Below are 21,943 nucleotides of genomic sequence, written 5' to 3' on the forward strand. Positions count from 1 at the left end.
CATGTTTGAGCTTCTGCAAGAACCAATGAGGTTCATCCTCATGTTAAAGCAGCACTCAGTAAGAATTCCGTTTTGTCAAACAGCGACCCCTAGAGTCGCTGTGGAGTACTTGTACTGTCATGAATAGCACTCACGCAGAGATGGCTCGCACTCACGGCCGGATCCCCTCCCCCTGTACACCGGTACCTGTTCAGTTGGATGGACGCTGTAACGAGTGGAAATAAGGTATGGCCCCTTTAAGAGCTGCGCGCGCCCAACACCGCATGTATATGCCTCCGGGTTATTTCTGTTTGATGCTCATTTTATCAGAATTTTATCAGATCTGTTTTTTTGCCGTTAAGCAATTCGTTACCTCGCGAGACCTGATATCACACGATACTTCCTAACACTCAGGCCGGCGGCTCGCCAAAAATGCGAGGGTGGTTTTGCGGCTCACAGGCACCAGGGGGGTACGAGACGACCACCAGTCAACACGAAATCAGTAATATAAACATTACAATGACCCCAAAGCTGTTCGGTTAAGGTAAAAAAGTTACTTAGTTCACCTTTAAGCAGCATGTTTGAGCTTCCGCAAGAACCAATGAGGTTTGTTGTCACGTGTCAAGCAGGTTCGGGCTTCTGTTTATGTTTGCTGATCAATGATTGAATGTGAATAATAGACTAAATTAAATCTGTTCATCAAATAAAGCGATCGTGACTCTTTGTTTTGACTAAACAATAAATTTGGACTAAACCACTCAATTCATAAGGATTAGTTTTATGATCCCTTTATGACCTTTTTGAAGCATCAAAGTAGTAGTTGCGCAGCTGTCAAAGGACAGAGTACTGAACTGGCTCAGATATTATTTAAAAAAAATCTTTATTTATGTTTCGAAGATGAGCAAAAGCCTTACAGGTTTGGAATAACACGAGGGTGAGTAAATGATGACAGAGTTTTCATTTTTGGGTGAACTATCCCTTTTAAATGTTTGTTTATAAATGTTTTCTTTTGCGATCTCTACAACCACACAATTGTTTTACATTTTGCTGTTCCAGCTGTCATGTATTCCTTTAAATTGTGAAAATAAAGATGAGTTTTCATGATCATGTGGACATGGATTAATAATAAATGTCAGTGCCAGTCCACATACTTGTTTACAATAAAAGGACAGCATGTATAGTTTGCCATATGAGTAAATTAAAAATTGTAGGTTTTTCTGTCGTATTTGACACGTTAAGAGACAAGTATGTTAGCGGTGACAGGAAGGATGAAGGAATGGGTAAAGAACTATTTTACATTTATAATAATAGAAAAAATGCAGGATGCAATTGAATGTTGGTCCTGGAAATGGGGATTCAGATTCGGTGTTAACAATGAAAAGATTACCTTAAAGTGAACTTGTTGAACTTAAAGTTATATGGGAATGTAGGGGGAACAATATGGGTGTTCTAAGTAAACTTTTTTTTAACATAGGCCACATGTTGCCTGACAGGAATAGAGTAGGGTTTAGACAGAAATTCCATTAAAACAGTATAGGCTATGTGCGGTTAGATGAGATTTAGACTGGATGTCCAGGTTATGGATCAGCATCAAAAAGACTGGATTTTAAATTGCACAACTGACCAGATGTGTTGTTGGACTTTTAGAATAGCCCCAGCTAAATAAAACAAGGCAAAAAAAAGTATGGGAACATAATTATGAATAAATGTACACAGACATAATATATCCCACCAAATGAAATATTGAGAGGGTGTCGGGAAAGGGATCCCAAAGGTAGGCTATGTCAAGTTTTTGGTGGGTGGGGAACAGCCTGATGGAAGAATTTGGTGGCATTCAAATTTGATAGTGGCCATAGTGGCAACATGCAGCATTTACAAAAAAATAAATATACATGTTTTAAGACATTTACTTATATATTTAGTTTTTGTATCCCAGTAAGAAATATCACATTACATTTCCAAACATTTATTTTGCCATTGTAGTACATTTTTGTATTCAAACAGTCAGACAGCCGTGTTGCCATTGTCCGTCTCTCAGAAATCACAGCTTTGACAAGAGTGAGATACTGCATCACATTACTGCTTGCTTGGTATGTTTGTTTAAATGTTTTAAACCATTGCGATATATGTTTCTGTTTCTGTCTCACTTTCTTCCAGAGATGGCAAGCATTTATATTCTTTATAATTTGTTCAAATTTGCATTTGTATACATTAAAAGTTGTTTCAGCAATTTTCAATCACTGAATATTTTCTTTCAAATTCTATATTCTAATCAGCTATTTCATATGGAGTCCTCAGATTGTGGATGATTGTCCTGACAAAACTATATAGGCCTACACAAAGTCTGCTGGAAAAAAAATACATTTAACATTTAAAATATTATATTATTATTTTGATTAGAAGATATTTCAATAAAATGTTGGAAAATAATTTAAAAACCAATTATGTTATGGGTTATTCGAGGCTATTTGTTAAAGGAAGGGAACTGACTTACATTTAAAACGAGTTTCTCATTTAATTTCACGAACTTCCTGTTAAAGCCACGCACACTTTTGGATTTATCTGAATAATTACAGCATACAAAAAAAATCAGATTGATAGCCTACACACATTGGCTCCGTTGCACACCCCTAGTATGCTTCACTCAGAGATCTAATCGACAGGAAAAACAGATTAAATAAACAGTGGCAAGTGGCAACACATTTCGCAAAATGCAAAGCAGGCAGCAATACAGAGCTAGGCTTTCTCTCGACTCAGTGCTCCGTTTCGAAAGGTGGCGCTAATGTTCCTAATGGTGTTAATTAATCGCCGTTACACAAGTCGTTGCGAGGAAGAAGAGTATTACGGAGCTTGAAAAACCAAAGTGTCCACGATGGGACTAGAGTCTATTTATTCATTTATGATAAAGCGCATGATGGCAGTAACCGATGAAATATTCGACTCAGTAAAAGACAGTATAATTGAATATGAGAAGGAGATAGAGCGTCTAAAGCAGGAGAACTGTTCTCTGAGGAGCAGAAACTGCAGCTGTGCAGAAACATGCCATGGTCAGTAACACATTCACTATTATAAAACAATAATGAACAAGAACTGTATTCCCTCGATAATTACCTTCTTAAAGAGAGATATCCAATGTTAACAATATTGAAGTCATATTCCTGTAGAGCAAAAATAACGTTGTACACAAACAAAACCTATGGTTTTACAATGTTTTAAATTGACATGGTTCAATTGCAATACCATGCGTTTTGGTCATGAAAAATGGTAGTACCATTATTTGAAGTACCTTAACTGTTTAGGCCTACGTAAAGGTTTCAGCATAAATATGCTGTAAAGATATTCATCAAACACCAGCATTTTTAATTGGCTATTTACATTGTTTTTAATGTAAAGGTGAATAAATCAATATTGTGAGTAAAGACAGACTCTTTAATCAGTTTCTCATTTTAATGTTCTTTAAAGTAAATTTAACAAGAGAAGTCCAATTGATTTTCGAAAACTTTACAAATACCTCTTGTTAAGAATAAAATACATCAGATTACTCAAGTAAACTGGGTTGTGATCTGTTGAACAGTTGAAAACTAATCTTATGCCTCATGTCACACAGATACTCAGAGAGATGGATGTCTGCAAGGTCAGACGGCTTCAGAACTGTCAGAAATACGAGTAAAGTTGGAGGTTGCCACTGTGATGTCCCATGAGCCTTTGAGTCATGCTTCTCCTCTTTCTGAAGCAGTCACAGGCCAGGAACAATATCAGTGCCTCTCACTTCTGCCAGAGGTGATGCCGAAGAATGAAGATACACAGTCATCAATCACAGTTAAGTCAGAGCTGTGTGATAATCAGGCCAGTGAATCGAACTCATCTGCAGTGCAGTCTGGCAGCAATTGTCATGTTGAACTTAAACTAGCTGAACAAGAACCGTCGTCTCTTCAACTTGAGCTTGAAACCTTTGATGAGGTGTTACAAAAAGCAAGGCGAAAACACCAGAGTGCATTATGCAAGATTTGCAGCAAGTCTTTCAGGAACAATGGACATTTGCGGAAACACATGTTAGTACACCAAAATGAGAGACCTTTCTGCTGTGGTTCATGTGGGAGTCGTTTTAAAACGAAATCCAGCTTAAAAGAACATGAGAGACTTCATACAGGTGATTATCGCTACAGCTGCCCAAGATGTGGAAGGGGTTTTTCTCGATCAAATCATGTCAGAAAGCACCTTAAGGCAGCCTACTGTCATAAGCCTTAAAAAAATGAATTTAAATTTTAATGTTTTATTAGATATACTGTATTGCAAATTAAAATATCAAAACAAATATCTGAGAGAGAACTCTGCTTTTCTTCTAATGATATAATGTTATTATATGAAATATTATTTAAAATATTTTGATTGCTTTATGCAGCGCCTGTAACTCCAGACAATTTAAGTAATATACTTTTCCCTTTTGATGTGTCCATATTTAAGGCCCTAGCACTGTCCCAGCAATACGAGGTTCTCAGTCTGGCTCCTTGCGTATATTATATTCTACACAATTTCAAAGGTTAAAAAGCAAATGTGGGTCACATTGCATGATGCTGCTAGTTTTTCTTATCCAACAAAACAAAGGTCAACAATCCCTTTATTTATTCAACATCACTTATAAGCAATAAGAATATGAGTTTTGTAGTTTGAGGTGATGATAGCAGTGATTCTGGTGCAAGTTCTGTTATACCCAATGGCAGTTTATATTATATTAGAGCCCTGCGCAGACTGTTTTCTTAATCCCGCTCCCGCTGAATTTCTAACCATTACCGCCCGCACCCACAACGTGTGTTTTCCACTCCCGCCCGCACCCGCAAACATTCTTGTAGAAATTGTGAAAAAATTACACCAACATTAGGGCTAAGAATAACAGAGATAAAACATTGTGTTTAATTAAACTGACCATAACATAAAGGTGCTAGCATGCTAGCACCACAAATGACAAACTCATTCGGCCAGCTTTTTATTAGCCTTATAAAACTATCAACTATTAAAACAAAACATCACAACTAGTGGAGCCTAAAATAAATATTTAAACGTATGCGAGACAACACACAAACACATCTGACACATAACAGTTAAACTCAAGTAACCTAACAAGGCACTATTTAATTGAATCAATTATAAATTAAATATAAAAAAAATAATTAAAAAAATTATATCACTGGTGTTTATGTAGCCTAGGTAATTAACATATAGCAAAAAGTAAATAGCCTAAATACTGAAAAACATTAAACGTACTTAATGAATGAATTTAATAATTAATCACTTGGCCTAGCCTGCTATGGAGGAAGAGAATGTTAATGATCAACTACGGTGAACTTTATTTGTTGACTCCTTTCTTGTTACGTGGGACCCGTGCTGTATTTTTTTTACCGTCCACTCCCACCGCAGCAAAGGTAAAACTGCCCTCTCCCACGAGATTTGCATTGGGACTTGGGACTTGGGACAGCTCTCTATATTATATGATCTACTACAGCAGATCTGCCTATGTTAACAAGACTGTACAGGAACTACTGTCATGGGAATGCTTATGTCCTGAAAATAAGTTGATTCCAAAACTAAAATATAAAAGGAATTCGGGTAGTTTCAGTACTTTCAATGTAATAAACACAACAACTTTGTATTAAAACATCTGTGTTCTTAACTAGTCTGACTTGTCCACATAAACCTTGAAAAATCACACACAAGTTTGCCACACACTTCTTTGTCGGATTAATGCACAATTGCATTCTGTACCACAATGGGTAAAGTGCAAACTGGCTTTGTTGAAAACCTAGCGAGCTCATCCTAACTGAAATGTAAATAAGTGTAGTATGGATGGATTTCCAAGCAATTCTTTGAGCATCTTTATCATGGAGACGCCGGTATAATCTTTATCATGGCGATATCATGGTGAAACAAGAAATTCCAGTTCTCTCTCTGTGAACCACTAGCAAGTGAACGCAGCAATATGCTAATATTGGTGTCCCCATCTTGTGTGAAAGAAACAGAACTTCTACTAGGGTGAGACGCTATCAGGGTAGATTCAGCAGAACGTGATCAATCCCTGGGGTATTGAATGAAAGATAAAAAAGGATTTCATGAATGAGAGCTTTAGTCCAAAAAATGCAAGTAATTTGCCAAAATTGTGTTTTTAACTGGTCCTCATATTTGTAGACTTCATTACAATAACATTTCTTTTCCTACAGAAGGACAAGCAGAAGATCGGTCAGTAGAACCACTGGACTCACAGCTCTCCCATGTGGAAATAATTCTACAACCAGACAGTGTAAATGTGGACACAAACCCACAGCACTCTACTAAATTAAGTCTTTCTGATCAGGGACCTGGAAAATTTCACAGGAAATGTGACAGGCCAATCAAGCTTCATCAGAGCATGAAAAACTACAAAGTGCCACAAAGTGATCGAAAACACCCCTGTTCATTTTGTGGCAGGAGATTCTATAAGAGATGTCATCTCATAGAGCATTTAAGAATTCACACTGGTGAAAAACCATTTGGGTGCAATAAATGTGAAAAGTGGTTTGTCCAATGGAATCAGGTAAAGGCACATATAATTAAGCATCATGAAGGAGATATGTCACAGATATCAAAGAAAAAAAGCCAAAATTTGTAAAACTGGTTTGGTCATCTCCACCTCAAAAGAATTTAGAATAATGTTAGTTGTTAGTAATATTTTGTTCTACAGAGACTTTCATCTAATCTGTGGAAAGGAAATGGAATTCACATACATGATTAATGATGAGTGGGCAACAGTTAAGGTATTTCCAAAAACTGCAAATAAACAATGATTGGAATTACTGGACCCTTTAAATAAGACTTTGATGCATAAACTTTTTACACAGAACATTAAACGTTTGCCTGAATAGTCTGATTGCGTGTTGCGGCTGCTTGCATGTACACGATCGATGCGATAAAAGCCTATCGCAGTCTGGATGCTTACAATTAATTTCTTAGCAGAAAGTTTGGGAACATTTGTTCACAATGTGGATGACATCTGTCTTGTGTTTGGTAAGCAAGTCAAACAGCGCCAAAAACGTACTTATGGTTTGTCTGGGGAGGTTACGAGTGGGCATTTCACTTGCATTGGGTCAGTCAAGTGATCACCTGGATTTAGACATATTGTATTTATATAAAGTGTTCACAGACAAATTTGAAATGTATTTCCCCGTCGTAAAAATCAGGCACATATAAATGGCGAGAGAAGTCCTAAGTGAAGAATTATGGAAGAAAGCAGGACAATAATATTAATAATACATTTTATTTCTAAATGCGCTTTTCTTAAACCCAAAGCGCTACAGTAAAAGACACAAAAACAGCAAAGCAATACAACAATTAAAAAACAGTCTTAAATAAGTGTGTCTTAATCAACTTTTTAAAATGTTCCAACGTTGGTGCATTTCTGAGGCCAAGAGGAAACACATTCCATATCTTCGGGGCTAATATGAAAAGGCTCGTTCCCCCATAGTCTTGAGCTTACATGAAGGCTAATGTAGCAAAAGAGAATTGACAGAACGGAGAGAACGTGATGGAGTATAGGGGCTAATGAGTTCACAAAGATACTGTGGAGCAGTTCCATGTAGTGCCTTGTAAGTTAAAATAAGAATTTTAAAATCAATTCTCGCATTTATAGGAAGCCAGTGCAACTGTCAAAGCAACACATTTATTGTGTTGTCACAATATAACAATATTATACTCAGATATTAGACTCAGATATAGGAAATAGTGCAATAAATGTGTTGTTTCAGTTTCTGAATATAACAGGTTTAATAAAGATAGTAGTAGCCTAAAAGAGAGGTAGCCTAGAGGGTGCGGGTAAGATAACTTACACTTAAGTGGAATCCGTATTGTTTGGCCAGAAGCTAGAATTTTACTTTATAGCGTGTTAAATGTGAATATTTTTCTGACTCAAATTCATCGTTTTGCTTCAGAATGCCTTTATTAACTAAACAGGCAACGTGTCTCACGAGATACATCGTTTTTATTGTCTTTTTTTGGGGCATAAGAACGATTTTTTCATCAAATTCTTTTATCACTTATGACAGCCTGGTCTGTCTTGAGTATGCTGGTCACATGATTTGCTTCAATTTTTTTGTGATCAATTAGTCAGCCTGACCTAAATCCAACATGGCTGCCAGTGGTGCAGAACATTCAGATTTTGAGATAAGTAAATATATATTAAACTTACTTTTCTTCTAAAAAAAAAAAAAAAAAAAGAATACTGCTAACATTAATTGTGAACATTGTCGTAAGGTGCTGAAGGAGAAAATTAAGTAATATGTTGTTCATGTTGTTATTTAGCACGTTTTGGAATGTATGTGTCTCCTGAGACACGTTGCCTGTTTAGGGTATACAAAAGGGATTAAACTAGTTCTGTTTAAAATGCACTATTCAAACTTAAATGATTGTAATTCAAGAATGCTTTGGAATATAGACCTAATTTTGGTCTTGTTTTAAATAAAAGTCAGCAGATTATTGCTGAAGTGAAAGCACTTTAAAAAATGAAAGTATGAAAAAGTTAAGGAAGTTTAAATCTTACATTAAATCAAATATACTGTACTTAATATTTATTCTTTTTTATAAAATATGTATTTTACAAAATATTTTTTACTATAAAATTTACGGTGGCCGAGAGAGCTCAACGCGCTGCAACTGAAGAAAACACATGCAAATACAAAAAAGCACATGCAAATAAAATAAAACGCATGCAAATAGAAAAAAACGCGTGCAAATAAAAAAAAACACCCGCAAATTAAGAAAAAATCTTTATCAGTTTCACAACACACGTGTGCTCCAAATACTCACAACACCACCAAATACAAACGCGCTGCAAAAGCTCACAACACAAATACAGAAAACGCACTGCAAATAACACAGAGCACAACGGAAATGTTTCCAGAGGAACCAAATAAGTGACGAACCCGGCTGGGACGTGCGTGCTGGCAGTGGCATAGATATCCATAAATCTATGCGTGCTGGTGCTACAGCTTAAAATTATACTTTATTTATTTATTTGTGCAAAACATACAGAGATTACATTTTTTTTATGACATACAACTTACAATGTACAAAATGTATTAACAATGTGTTCAATGCCATCAGAATACAAATGAGAAAAGAACAATGAGCTGGAAACTAAAATAAATAAGTAAAAAAGATAAAGAAGAAAATCATGAAGGAAAGATATTTATCTATACATCAGTTACACTGTACAAATTGTTTCATGTTATTACATTTTCATAAAGAAAAGTTTCGTAAGAAATGTTAGGTAATGTAGGGTTCAAAATTTTAAAGTTGAGACACACAGATATAACGCATATTTTAAAAGCTTTTTTGTAAACTAAAACTAAAAATGTATTTGCATCCGTTATGTTGACAGCATTATATTTCTGTGGTAAGAACAGCTCTTCAGCTGATGGACGCTGTGCTGCGTTGTCATGGGAACATCCCAGGTGAAAATAATGAGGAAATTAATTTCAATTTCAATTTTATTAATGGATAGCCCCTTGAGATGCAACATCTCATTTTCAAGAGTGTCCATACATATAGACATAAAACTATATGTATGGACGCATAGATTTATGGATATCTATTCCAGCACGTCCCAGCCGGGTTCGTCACTTATTTGGTTCCTCTGGAAACATTTCCGTTGTGCTCTGTGTTATTTGCAGCGCGTTTTCTGTATTTGTGTTGTGAGCTTTTGCAGCGCGTTTGTATTTGGTGGTGTTGTGAGTTTTTGGAGCACACGTGTGTTGTGAAACTGATGAAGATGTTTTCTTAATTTGCGGGTGTTTTTTTTATTTGCACGCGTTTTTTTGTATTTGCATGCGTTTTATTTTATTTGCATGTGTTTTTTTGTATTTGCATGTGTTTTCTTCAGTTGCAGCGCGTTGAGCTATCTCGGCCACCGTACAAATTACTATAAAATCAAAGCCATATATCTAACCAATAAGTTGTGTTCCAAATTTGAAGTTGATATCACAAAAATTGAAGTTCCCATGAGATTTTGTTTAGGCATAATACCAAAAATAGCCACCGGGTGACTTACATTCCATTGAATTTAATTGTATGCATTCTGCCATAACAAATTAATAAAATTCTGTCCAAATATCACTTCTGTCACAAAATATGGAACCTTGAGACTCAGACCTTTCTGACAATATGTGTTTTGTCAAGATTAGAAAAGGTTTTGATCATAAATTATGAAACATGACAATGCCCAAAAGGGGAGGAGCCCATTAAAAGAATTTAGAGTACCGTTTCTATGGTAACACAATGTCCAATTTAAAATGTCAACATTATTGGGGGCCTTAAGCACATAAATAGGTCATTTCGCGCAAATTCATCTAAAAGCGCCAAATTTGGCACAGATGTAGCTCAGGTCATACCGAACTGATTTAGCTAGGGCGCCGGAGCCAGCGACCCTCGGGGCCGAGATGGCCCCCAAATCCAATATGGCCGCTGCCCGAAAAGGGTTCCGGCTATAACTTTTGAACCAAAAGAGTTACAAATACAAACTTGATATGTTTTTCAGCTTAATTGATCATGGGAAACACATAGGAATGTTTATATTTATGACCCAGTATATATGGACCCCTTGATCCTCCAATTCCAATATGGCCGCTGTTCAAAAAAGCAGTTTGGGCTTTAATATGGGGACTTACACCCCATTGTTAGCGCAAATTCATCTACAAGCACTAAATTTGGCACAGATGTAGCTGAGGGCATACTGAAATGATTTAGCCAGGGCGCCCAAGCCAATGGTCCCTGAGACCAAGATGGCGGCCAAATCCAATATGGCCTCCGCCTGAAAGGGATTCGGCTATAGCTTTTGAGCCAGATTATACACAAATACAAACTTGATGTCTATTTTACCTTTTTGACCATGGGAAACCCATAGGAATACTTACATTTATGATTGGGTATAAATGTAAGTCAGGACCCCCAAATTCGCTAAGCTCAATACGGCCCCTGTCCGAAAAAGGGTTTTGGCTACAAATTTTTAACCAAATGCTCTACAAATGAGGATGTAGTGTCTATTTTATGTTTAATGGCCACAGGAAGTCAGTTTGCATATTTATATTTATGCTTGTGTAAGTCTGGAACCTGTATTCTTTTCAAGACTGTGGTTGAAAATCCTTTTTTACCACAACTTTGAAGGTTATTCTCAATGTTGATTCATTTCCTTATAAAAGTGAAATGCTTTTCAGTGTACCAAAGGTGAATACATTTCAAAGTGTAATCATATACGAAAGAATAAGACACAATTATTATTGCAAGGCAATATTTATATTATGTCAAATTGTTAAAAGAATAATAGTCAATTTGTCCAAAAACTTAAAGGTACAATATGTAGGATTTTTGCAGTACCCCAATATCCCAAATATTTCCAGCTATTTGTAAATCGTGAGAAAATTGCGATTTTAACCAAGGTAACGGGGCGTGTGAGCAGGGGTGAGGAGTTAATGTCGTCATATCCGCGTTACCCCCCGGTTTCCGCCAGGTTTGACCTCGTACTGCCATAGTAACCATGGCGACAGACGTTGACAACTGGGTTATGCCCGTTATGCCTAGCAGGACGCTCACGCTGTTGTTGTTTTGTTCAAACATTATGGACCATGGCAAGCAGACTTTGAGACAAAAAGAGGACTAAAACGAAGATCAACATCTTTCCGATGATGCCGAGAAGTTGCCGAGAGCTCCACGTCCGCGACTAACTTCGACTTGACAGAGTGTTGCATGTTACTTTATTAGACAGGTGAGCAAATGTACATAAAACTAATCAATGTTATTTAGTTCAACATGATGAAATGTTAGAATATGATCTGTATGTTATTCTAATGTTGATCTAGTTTACTGCTAGCCTCATATAGCCAACAAACAACCTGTAGGATTACAAATTTATTTAAATGTTTAATTTAGGTTCCAGTACAATAGTATATAAACTGAGAAAGTTCTGTAGATTGAATTTAGCATTCAGCTGTTGAGCACGAGATTCCTGTCCTGTTCTGTTTCTCTCTATACAGCCGCCAGACCTGTTTCTCTCTATTGTAAGTTAAATGAAACAGATTACTGAAACTCTTGGGGACTCTCGTAAGCTATTGTCTCAGCAAGAGAGAGTCCTGGCATTCCTGTTCTTGAGTCTCAGTGTTTGAATAAGTTATCACTCTCCTAAACCTGTATACGAGTTTGCTCCACCTCTATGTAAATCCCTCCCCCTAAATGTATAAATTGCAATGTTCCCTTAGTCAGACGAGATTGAGATGCTACAGCGACGCAATAAAGAACTTCTGCTTGAAAGATACCTCGACGTCTCCTGGTCTGCGCTTCTGACTTTTCTACACTTTAGAAGAAAATAGTTCACAACAAACCTAACTAACAACATTCAACACACTTAAATGCCGTTGAGTTTGATAGTGTAACTGTTAGAGCAAGTGAAACAGCTCTGCTTACCTCAAGTTTAATTTGTCTAATAAACTGACCTGTGTGAGTATTAATTCAGCATTTGCTTGTAGTTCGGTAGAATGAAATGTCCTTATTCCTTTATATCCGCGGGACTCGCGTTGCGTGTGGCGCTGGTATACGTCTAGCAGGGCCGGCTCTAGCCCTTTGGTTGCCCTAGGCGAGATTGAGTTTTGCGACCCCCAAGTTTTAGTCTCTCCAAAACTTCAACAAGCAAATTATGACTTCAACTGTATAATAAATTGTTCATACAAATGCTACAAAGAACGTTAAATTATATTTCTATCATCCTACATAGTTGCATTGTACAAATACATTTTGTCTGACCATGTAACTTTATATATTACATATTAGTATATTACAATTACTACCACCACTACTATTATTACTAATCTATTAGGCTGCTACAAGACTAAGGGGGTTTCGGGGGTATGCCCCCCATAAGAAAATTTTGTGCATTTTAATGTTAAATTCATCAATCTGGTGCACTTTGAGAGTTCAAAAGTAAAAGCTCCAACCCTTATTCAGTGTGCAAATTGAACAAAGAAAAATTCAAACCTCTTTTAGTTACAGTGTCTGTCTACATTACACTACTACATAATAATAGTTATAATATTAATCCCATTGCAGTAATAGCCATAGGCTATATTGTAAAACAAATGCACTGAAAAATAAAGGAAACTTTCATAATTAATTTTGTTACTTGGAAGTAACCCAGCGCCGCCAATTAAACAAAACAAAACGAATGGGCCGATGTACGAGTTTTATGGGCCACTAAGACAAAATAAATAAATAATAAAAATATGATGTATTGGCCCAAAAAGCACGTGGAATCTCTAACGTTACCATCCTGGGGGGAAAGAATTCGCTCCCGGTCGTCCCGATGGCCAGCATGCCTGTGCTGTGCACAATACTAAGTATTTTTTTTTTTCGTTTGACACATAAATGGCTGAGATGAGAAGACCTCTATACTGGGCTTTCTTTTTATAGTTGCTTTCTCTGTTTTCGTCCCTGTGCACCAGAGGGTTTCCATCAACGCACCAGAAGCTGAGCACTTGCCTAACGTAACGTAATGTAACCCCCCCGTTAGGAAATTATCGACAATAAACGTGTGGCTGAGATGATCATGATCAGCCTTGGGATGATCATGTTTAATAAACGTGTTTTTGTTTCGCTTGTCATTCTAATTCTGTGATTAATGGGAAGTAGGCCAAGGGCGACATTAGAGGGCGCCCGCGCACTGCGCCCCCAACACATTTGTCTCCCTAGGCAACCGCCTAGTTCGCCTATAGCAATCGCCGGCTCTGACGTCTAGCAAACGCGCCCTGTGGTATGAAGCAGGATGCGTTTGCTAGACGTGCGGCTCTTTGACTGCTTTTTTGCGGCTCGGTTCAGTCATGTTATAGCTATCGCTTTTCATTCACCTTTTTTAGAATTTCTAAATTTTATATATAAATAGGAATGAATTTAAATGTATTTTCTGAATGTAATTTTACTTTTTAAAATAATATATTATTCATATTTTTTATTTTATTTTTTTTAACAGAACCTCAACTCTCGCGTAATTTAACGTGGCTAGCCTATTGTTGACTGACAGGAGCGGCCGCTGTCAGGTTAACGTGAAGTACGTTAGTAGGAATTGTCATGGCAGAATCAAAGAAGCATACAGCTAAGCGCAAATATGAAGATGAGCACAGAACATTTTTATCTGAATGGGAGGATTTATATTTTTTTGTTGAACGAAATGAAAAACCATTCTGCTTGATATGCCAGACGTCGTTGTCGCATTTTAAGGCTTCAAATCTTGAGCGCCATTTCACATCACTCCATTCTACGATGGCCCGGGAATTTCCCAAAGGCAGTGAACTTCGCAAGCACAAGGTAAACACTTTGAAACGTTAGACAGAGAAGCAAAGTCAGCTTTTTCGGAAATTTACCAAGCATTCAGAGACAGTGACATTAGCGTCATATCAACTGGCATGGAACATTGCTCGTGCAAAAAAACCATATCGTGAAGGGGAATTTCTTAAAAAGTGCCTTAGTGATGTTGTTGCTATTCTTTGTCCCGAAAATGAAAATTTGAAACGTTCAGTAAAGGACCTTCAGCTGTCACGGCACACAGTTGAAGAGAGAATATCGGACATTAACGACTCAGTTGAAAGACATTTATATTCAGATCTTCAGAAGTGCCGGTATTTCAGCATTGCTTTGGATGAGTCTTGCGATGTTCAAGATAAGCCACAGTTGGCGATATTTGTACGATTTGTGTCTGACACAAAGACTGCACAATTAAGGAAGAGCTGCTTGACATTGTGCCACTTAAAGACAGAACCCGTGGCATCGACCTAAAAGAGACACTGATGGCTGTTGTTGAGAAAGCAGATCTGCAGTTATCAAAGCTAACAGCAATCTCCACTGACGGAGCACCAGCCATGTTGGGATCTGGGAAAGGCCTTGTAGGCCTGTGTAAAGCTGATGACCGGTTTCCTGAATTTTGGACATTTCACTGTATTATCCACCAACAGCACTTGGTGTCTAAAAAGCTGAACTTTGATCACATCATGAAACCTGTGCTGGAAATTGTCAATTTTATACGCACACATGCTCTCAATCACAGGCAGTTCAAAAATCTAATTGCTGAGCTTGATGAAGATCTTCCATCTGATCTGCTTCTTCACTGTGCTGTAAGATGGCTTTCAAGAGGTAATGTGCTTTCTCGTTTTTTTGAGCTTTTAAATCCATTGAAGCTGTTCCTCGCAGAGAAACATAAGGACTATCCTGAGCTACGTGATCCCCAGTGGATTTCGGACTTGGCTTTTTTGGTCGACATGCTGCATTATCTGAATGGCCTCAATGTGGATCTGCAAGGGAAGTTAAACTGTCACCTGCCCGTATACGGGCAAACTAAATTTACTTCACTATATTACTATTAAATCCTAATCTAGTCATGACAAACTATATATCGTTGGAAAGGTCTAAGACTCCTAAATAGATATTTTAGTGTCACACAGGTCGAGGGGAGGAATGCTCGGATGACCAACCGCCCCCCCTCTCTTACTGAGTCGCCACCGTGGGGAGCCGACACCACAGGCACACAACAGAGGACTACGGAGACACAGGTAAGTTTCAAAGGAGGAACAATCTTTATTGAACGATAAAACAAGGGGCATCAATTGGATAGCCTTCACTGTCCTCTAGATATCCTTCTGTCACGGGCGGGCGTGTTGCAACTGTCACGGTGTCCCCTGGGCGGCAATTTGGGGACTCCGTTCACAGGGGGGGCGAGCCAGCGAATCACTAGACGGTTTCACCAGCGATGCTGCATGCTTCTGGACTCAAACAGTAAGTAGAACAGGTAAGGATATTCACAGTACCGAGAACTCTCATCGGCACACCGTAATGGAACAATGGTTTGAAAGCTTACTTTTTCCCAGCAGTGCTGCCGACTTCCGAACTCGGGCAATAAGTATAGCAGGTAAGGACTCTTCACAGCGCACGGTACTCTTCGGTCCACAGGAGGAAGACAGTGAGTTAAAGGTTTGCTTCGCCCATGATGCTGCGTCCTTCTGGGCTCAAACGGTAAGTAGAACGGGTAAAAATCTTCACAGTACAATGTACTCTCTTCAGTGCACAGTAAGGAGACAATGGGTTAAAAAGGGTACGTTACCAGTGATGCTGCATGCCTCTGAACTCAACAGTAAGTGGAACAGGTGAGGATCTGCACAGCACTCTCTTCGATTCACAGTAAGGAGACAGTGGGTTAACAGATCGTTTCTCCAGTGATGCAGTAGGCTTCTGGACTCAAAACAGTAAACAACAATTAAGGACCTTCACAGTACAGAGTACCCTCTTCAGTGCAGCTGTATCACACTGGACTTCCAATGGGGAGCAGATATAGTAACTTTCCACAAACGTGTAAATGGGGCTAGGGCCACTTCTCAGCAAAGGCACCGCACACTTGTGTTCACTTCAATTCCACAGCCACAAATCAATGTGTATCAATAAGGCAAAAGCACTGCAATTCACTCACACATTAAGGCTGGTCAGAGGCCCCACTCCGTTTGTTGCGCTCGCTCCACGAGGGATTTCTCTCTCAATTCCTCCTCAACACACTCTGAAACACATAGCTCTTCCGACAATCAGATCCACATTTACTGCATCCTCTTCCAGCAATTTGAACGCTCATAAGATGAAATCAGTTCACTTATCTCTTCTCTCTCCTTCCACAGCACCAATCCAGACGATAGCTCAGTCCAGCAGACTTCCCACGAACGGTCACTCTGATCCAGCAAACTCAAATGGGCACACCACAACGGTTTTCCTGAGGAAGCTCGTATCCAACACTGCTCCAAGTCAACCCTTTAGGCTCTTCAACACTCCCAACTCACTGAGCACTTCAAACCCACTGGACAACGACAAACCCACTGGACAACGACGAACCCACTGAACAACGACGAACCCACTGAACAACGACGAACCCACTGAACAACGACGAACCCACTGAACAACGACGACCCCACTGAACATCAACCACAACACTCTCTGAATGGTCCCTTTTTATCCTGGCTTGCGTAACAGGAAGCCTGTGTGAGCGCCGCTTCTCTCTCTCTCACACCTGCAATGCATTAGCGCCAATCAGTGCGGGCATGTTTACATCACCGGAGTGGGGCGTGTTACACACAATACCTTCCCCTGGGAAACTTAGGACTCTCAAGGGGGTTCCGCTTGCCGAGCGATTTTGTCACCCGTGACATCAGCACGGTTTTTTTCTTACAAATTATGAATGAACAGTAATATATGAATTTATGACAAGAGTGCGCCTCAAAAAATCGACGTCATTACAGGAGTTTCTGACCTTTGTCACAAAAAGTCGACGCACACACTTTTAATAATTGGAACTTTGGTTTTTAGTGCTAAAAGTTCATAATAAAACATAATCTTGTATTTGTCAATAAAAAAAGATCAAATTATATTTTAAAAAGTAAAGTAAGAAGTCCTCTAAAAAGTATAATATATATTATACATATATATAATTTTTTTTATTATTATTATTATAACACATATTTTAGTAGTTATCATAAATTAGGTATCATTTGAAAGCTTACGAACTCAGAATTCATCCTGTGAAAACCGTTTTGAAATTGGACGTTGCGTTACCATAGAAACGGTACTTTTTATTAGGCCCCTCCCCTTTTGGGCATCATCTTTCATAATTTATTATCAAAACCTTTTCTAATCTTGACAAAACACATATTGTCAGAAAGGTCTGAGTCTCAAGGTTCCATATTTAGTGACAGAAGTGATATTTGGATAGAAATTTATTAATTTGTTATGGCAGAATGCATACAATTAAATTCAATGGAATTCAATGGCACCCGGTGTCTATTTTTGGTATAACGCCTAAACAAAATCTCATGGGAACTTCAATTTTTGTGATATCAACTTTAAATTTGGAACACAACTTGGTTAGATATATAGCTTTCATTTTATAGTAATTTTATATTAAAAATATTTTGTAAAATATTTATTTTATATTAAAAAAAAAATATTAATAAAGTATATTTGATTTACTGTAAATTATAACTTCCATAACTTTTTCATACATACATTTTTTGAAGTGCTTTCACTTTAGTAATAATCTGCTGATTGTTTTCTTTAAAACAAGACCAAACTTAGGTCTATATTCCAAAGCGTTCTTGAATTACAACCATTTAAGTTTGTATAGTGCATTTTAATGTAAATTATCAAAAGGGGGGGGGGGGGGGGGGTGACAGGTAAAGGGTTTTAAAGATGGTGTCTGACCTGGTGCAGAGTATTTTCACATTTGTCAACAAACTCAAGCTGTTCAAGACTCATCTACAAAAGAGGCAGTTAACACATTTTCCATCCTTGTTGAAGGCAAGTGGACAAGCAGCAGAGGTTGTAAACGGGAGTACTGCACGGTATGCAACACTGCTTGAAAATCTCGAACAGAGTTTTGAGGACAGATTCTCCGGCCTACGCCAAAAAAGACCACAAATTTCATTTCTTATCAACCCCATGCTGAATCAAACTGTTTAAAAGCCCCTTTAGTGGAAGATGAAGCAGCAACTCAGCTTGAAATGATTGAACTTTCTGAGGATGACAGACTTAAAAGTGTTCTGAGGGAAGGAACCGTGGAGTTTTGGAAGATTGTGCCGAATGAGAGATATCCCAATGTCAAACAGGCTGCAGTCAAACTATTGTCAAAGTTTGGGTCAACTTACATGTGTGAATCACTTTTTCCAACACTGAAACAAGTGAAATCAAAGCATCGCTCTGTCCTGACTGACACGCATGTAAAAGAATTACTACGAGTAGCCACAACTGAATACAAGCCAGACTTAACAAAGATTGTGGAAACCAAGGAGTGCCAGGTGTCCCACTGAGTCATGTAACCTTTTAGGTAGGCTGATACTATGACAAACATTGACAAACATTAAAATCCATGAAAACTATTGTGTGATATGTAATTAGTAATTGAAACAAGTAATACATTTTAATGTTATTGTTAGACACATCTGTTGTGTGGCTCTTTGCAGTGATGAGGGATTTTTTTTTGGCTCATCATGCTGAACAGGTTCGCCACCCCTGACGTATAGCCTCAAAAGAGCACTGCTGCAGGCCAGCTTCTACTAGAATCAGGCAACCGCTGTCCAGCAAGTTATCCCAGAGTTCAATGCATGGGGATGGTATCGGGACTCTACGAGCAAGACTTGGGAACCATACTGGACTAATCTCGGAGACGCCAGTAAAGCCTGCACCATTCTCCTCCACTGTGGCTGCAAGACAGCATGTAGAGGCCCAGCAAACATGCTTCTTTGGGGCTCGAATGGGGCCCTTGCGGGCAGCCCACTGTGGGCCCAGATACCGGCGTGAAATGCGGGGCACGTGTGACCCAAGTGGGGCCCCAGTGGGACAGCCCAAAAGTGTGGGCTGACTGTGGGCAGGCCCACAGTAAGTAGAGTGGGCCCCATTGGGGCCAGTTGTGGGCCCACAGCAAACCCTTATAGGGGCCCATGTGGGCAAAACTGCTATGGGCCCCACATGGGCTAACCCACTAGGGGCCCTTGAGGGGTTTCTGTGGGCAACCCCACTGTGGGCTTGCCCTCAGAAAGCCCACATGGGGCCCCAAAGGGTTTGCCCTTGCCCACACTGTCCCACAGAAAACTCACACTTACCCACAGTGGGCCCGCACTGGCATGTTTGCTGGGGGGCACTGTAAGTGCTGTAAAGCCAAAGTTTGTTGCACTTCTATATGAGGGTGCTTGTACAAACAATGATGGTGGAGGCGATGAGAGATCCGGTGATTGTGAGTGATAATGATAATTCATGTGAGAGACAATGGCCCTCATTTATCATTCTTGCGTAGAAACGGGCGTATATGTTGGCGTAATATTATGCTTACACTCCTCTCACCGCCTGATTTATGAAGCTGTGCGTACCTTTGAAATCCAGGTGTACGCAATACCTGCCCTTGATAAATACCGCGGCTGAAAACGATCGTCATTAGAATAACACGCCCCTATATATTCAAGTCTCCGCTTCCCCCACGCCTTCATTTTACGCCATGGACACACGGAAGACGGCAAAAAAGAGAAACTTCTCCGACGTGGAGCTCGAGACCATCACCAGGGAAATGGAAAGAAACACAATTGTTTTATTTGGGAGTTTAAAGAGTGGCATTAAACCCACCTAACCCTGAAACGCGCTACCCACCTAACCCTGAAACGTCAGGTAAAGCCAGGCTCGCGAGTCGCAACTGAAGGAATACATATGCCTACAAATCAAATGCTTTGGTAAAATCACACAAATTAAACATTGAAGTCCATGTTGCACAAAAATAAACACTGAAGTTTATAATTACTTTGTTATTGTTGTTGTTTTTTACAGTGGGTCATAATACATCAAATATTTTAGTTTGTCAGTGTGTTTTGTGGTGTTAGGAAATGTTTTTCTGCGCATTTCCGCACTAACTCAAAACGTGCGTAGGCCTACACCACCTCCTGAGCTGGCGTAGGATTTGAGCGTGCCGTACGCCAAAGTCCATATTGATAAATCTCAAAGTCACCGTGGTTTTGGGTGTACGCCAGGTGTAGGGCCTACGCTGGAAATTTGGCGTACGCATTTTTGATAAATGAGGGCCAATGAGAATTCACTGTTGTTTTTTTATGTTATTGCTGTTTCTTTTGTTATGCTAAACAAACATTTAAGAGTTTTGGACAAATTGACCATATTATTCTTTTAACAATTTGACATAATATAAATATTGCCTTGCAATAATAATTGTCTTATTCTTTCTTATATGATTACACTTTGAAATGTATTTACCTGTGGTACACTGAAAAGCATTTCACTTTTATAAGGAAATGAATCAACATTGAGAATAACGACTAACGTAACCTCGGTTCCCTGAGAGGAGGGAACGAGTATTGCGTAATAGCTTACGCTATGGGAAAACTCCTTTTCTCGAGAAATATTGAAGTCTTTATGTAAAACGCATTGCAGCTGCACAGCATACAGCAATGAGCGAGGCAGCTCGGTCATTGGCTGTGCTGCGGCAACTTGCACTAACCAATGACGGGGCGACTCTGAACCCGCTTCCAATGAGCGCGCTTCGCGCCCACGCGCGTCAGAGCCCGCCAAGATGGGCGTGGCCAAGGGCTATATATTGGGCGCCCCGTCGTCTGAGTTCTTTAGGTTCAATCGACTGAAGCAAACTGACCAAGCACAAGCACGGCAGATTACGCAATACTCGTTCCCTCCTCTCAGGGAACCGAGGTTACGTTAGTAACCGAGTCGTTCCCTTTCGAGAGGTTCCTCCTATTGCGTAATAGCTTACGCTATGGGAACGCCATGTAAAACGCCGTGCGTGCTGACTTCGCTCTATTAAGCCGGAGGCAGATGTCTGAGCCTTCGAGCAAAGTAATTATCCAACGAGCCAGCCGAAGGCGGGCTTTATAAAAGGACAACTTGGTACGGCCCGATGGGCGTCCAGAGACACACACAAGCACATTTTTATGTACTGTCATGTATGAAAAATCCTCTACATCAGTCAAAGACGGATTCTATGAGGGAGGAGACAATGCTCAGCATGTACACACCCCAGCCTATGCACAGTTAGACCGACAGTATGTTAGAGTGCAATGAGGGGACCTGTAGGTTATAAAACCTGATAAATGTGGACGGTGAGGCCCAGCCTGCAGCCGCACAAATATCTTGAATGGGTATCCCACTCGACCACGCCCACGAGGAGGCCATGCCTCTCGTAGAGTGAGCTCTGATGCCCAAGGGGCACTGAAGGCCCTTGGCTTCATAAGCCAGCGCTATAGCATCAACTATCCAGCGCGATATTCTTTGCTTTGACACAGCCAGACCTTTAGTGCGGCCGCCAAAGCATACGAACAACTGCTCTGTCTGTCTGAACAGGGCAGAACGTTCCAAATATACTCTGAGTGCC

General features: G+C 39.4%; 2 protein-coding genes across 5 annotated transcripts in view; both read left to right on the top strand.

The window, feature by feature from the left end:
- Window positions 1-21,943, top strand: part of smim7 (small integral membrane protein 7) — a 303,536-nt gene that overhangs the window by 141,513 nt on the left and 140,080 nt on the right. The window lies entirely within an intron of this gene.
- Window positions 2,833-6,621, top strand: zgc:173548 (uncharacterized protein LOC100126026 homolog). Of its 4 annotated transcripts, none has more exons than XM_056266574.1 (3): window positions 2,833-3,026; window positions 3,587-4,129; window positions 6,192-6,621. In XM_056266574.1, exons 1-3 carry the CDS (start codon window positions 2,852-2,854, stop codon window positions 6,617-6,619), a joined length of 1,146 nt encoding a protein of 381 aa, XP_056122549.1. In that variant the 5' UTR covers window positions 2,833-2,851; the 3' UTR covers window positions 6,620-6,621. The 4 variants fall into 4 exon arrangements, with proteins under 4 accessions (XP_056122549.1, XP_056122551.1, XP_056122552.1 ...); XM_056266576.1 differs by having other exon boundaries at window positions 3,587-3,798; XM_056266577.1 differs by having other exon boundaries at window positions 3,587-3,798; window positions 6,195-6,621.

This window comes from Rhinichthys klamathensis, unplaced genomic scaffold, assembly GCF_029890125.1.
Source record: "Rhinichthys klamathensis goyatoka isolate OS25496 unplaced genomic scaffold, OSU_Roscu_1.1 h1tg000249l_1, whole genome shotgun sequence".
Classification (NCBI taxonomy): domain Eukaryota; kingdom Metazoa; phylum Chordata; class Actinopteri; order Cypriniformes; family Leuciscidae; genus Rhinichthys; species Rhinichthys klamathensis.

Bases quoted from the DNA above. Each gene is read 5' to 3' on its own strand.
- zgc:173548 (XM_056266574.1), top strand. From the start codon at position 2,852: ATGGGACTAGAGTCTATTTATTCATTTATGATAAAGCGCATGATGGCA. The intron at 3,027-3,586 runs GTCAGTAACACA...CATGTCACACAG, and splicing joins CTGTGCAGAAACATGCCATG to ATACTCAGAGAGATGGATGT. The intron at 4,130-6,191 runs GTGATTATCGCT...CTTTTCCTACAG, and splicing joins ACATGAGAGACTTCATACAG to AAGGACAAGCAGAAGATCGG.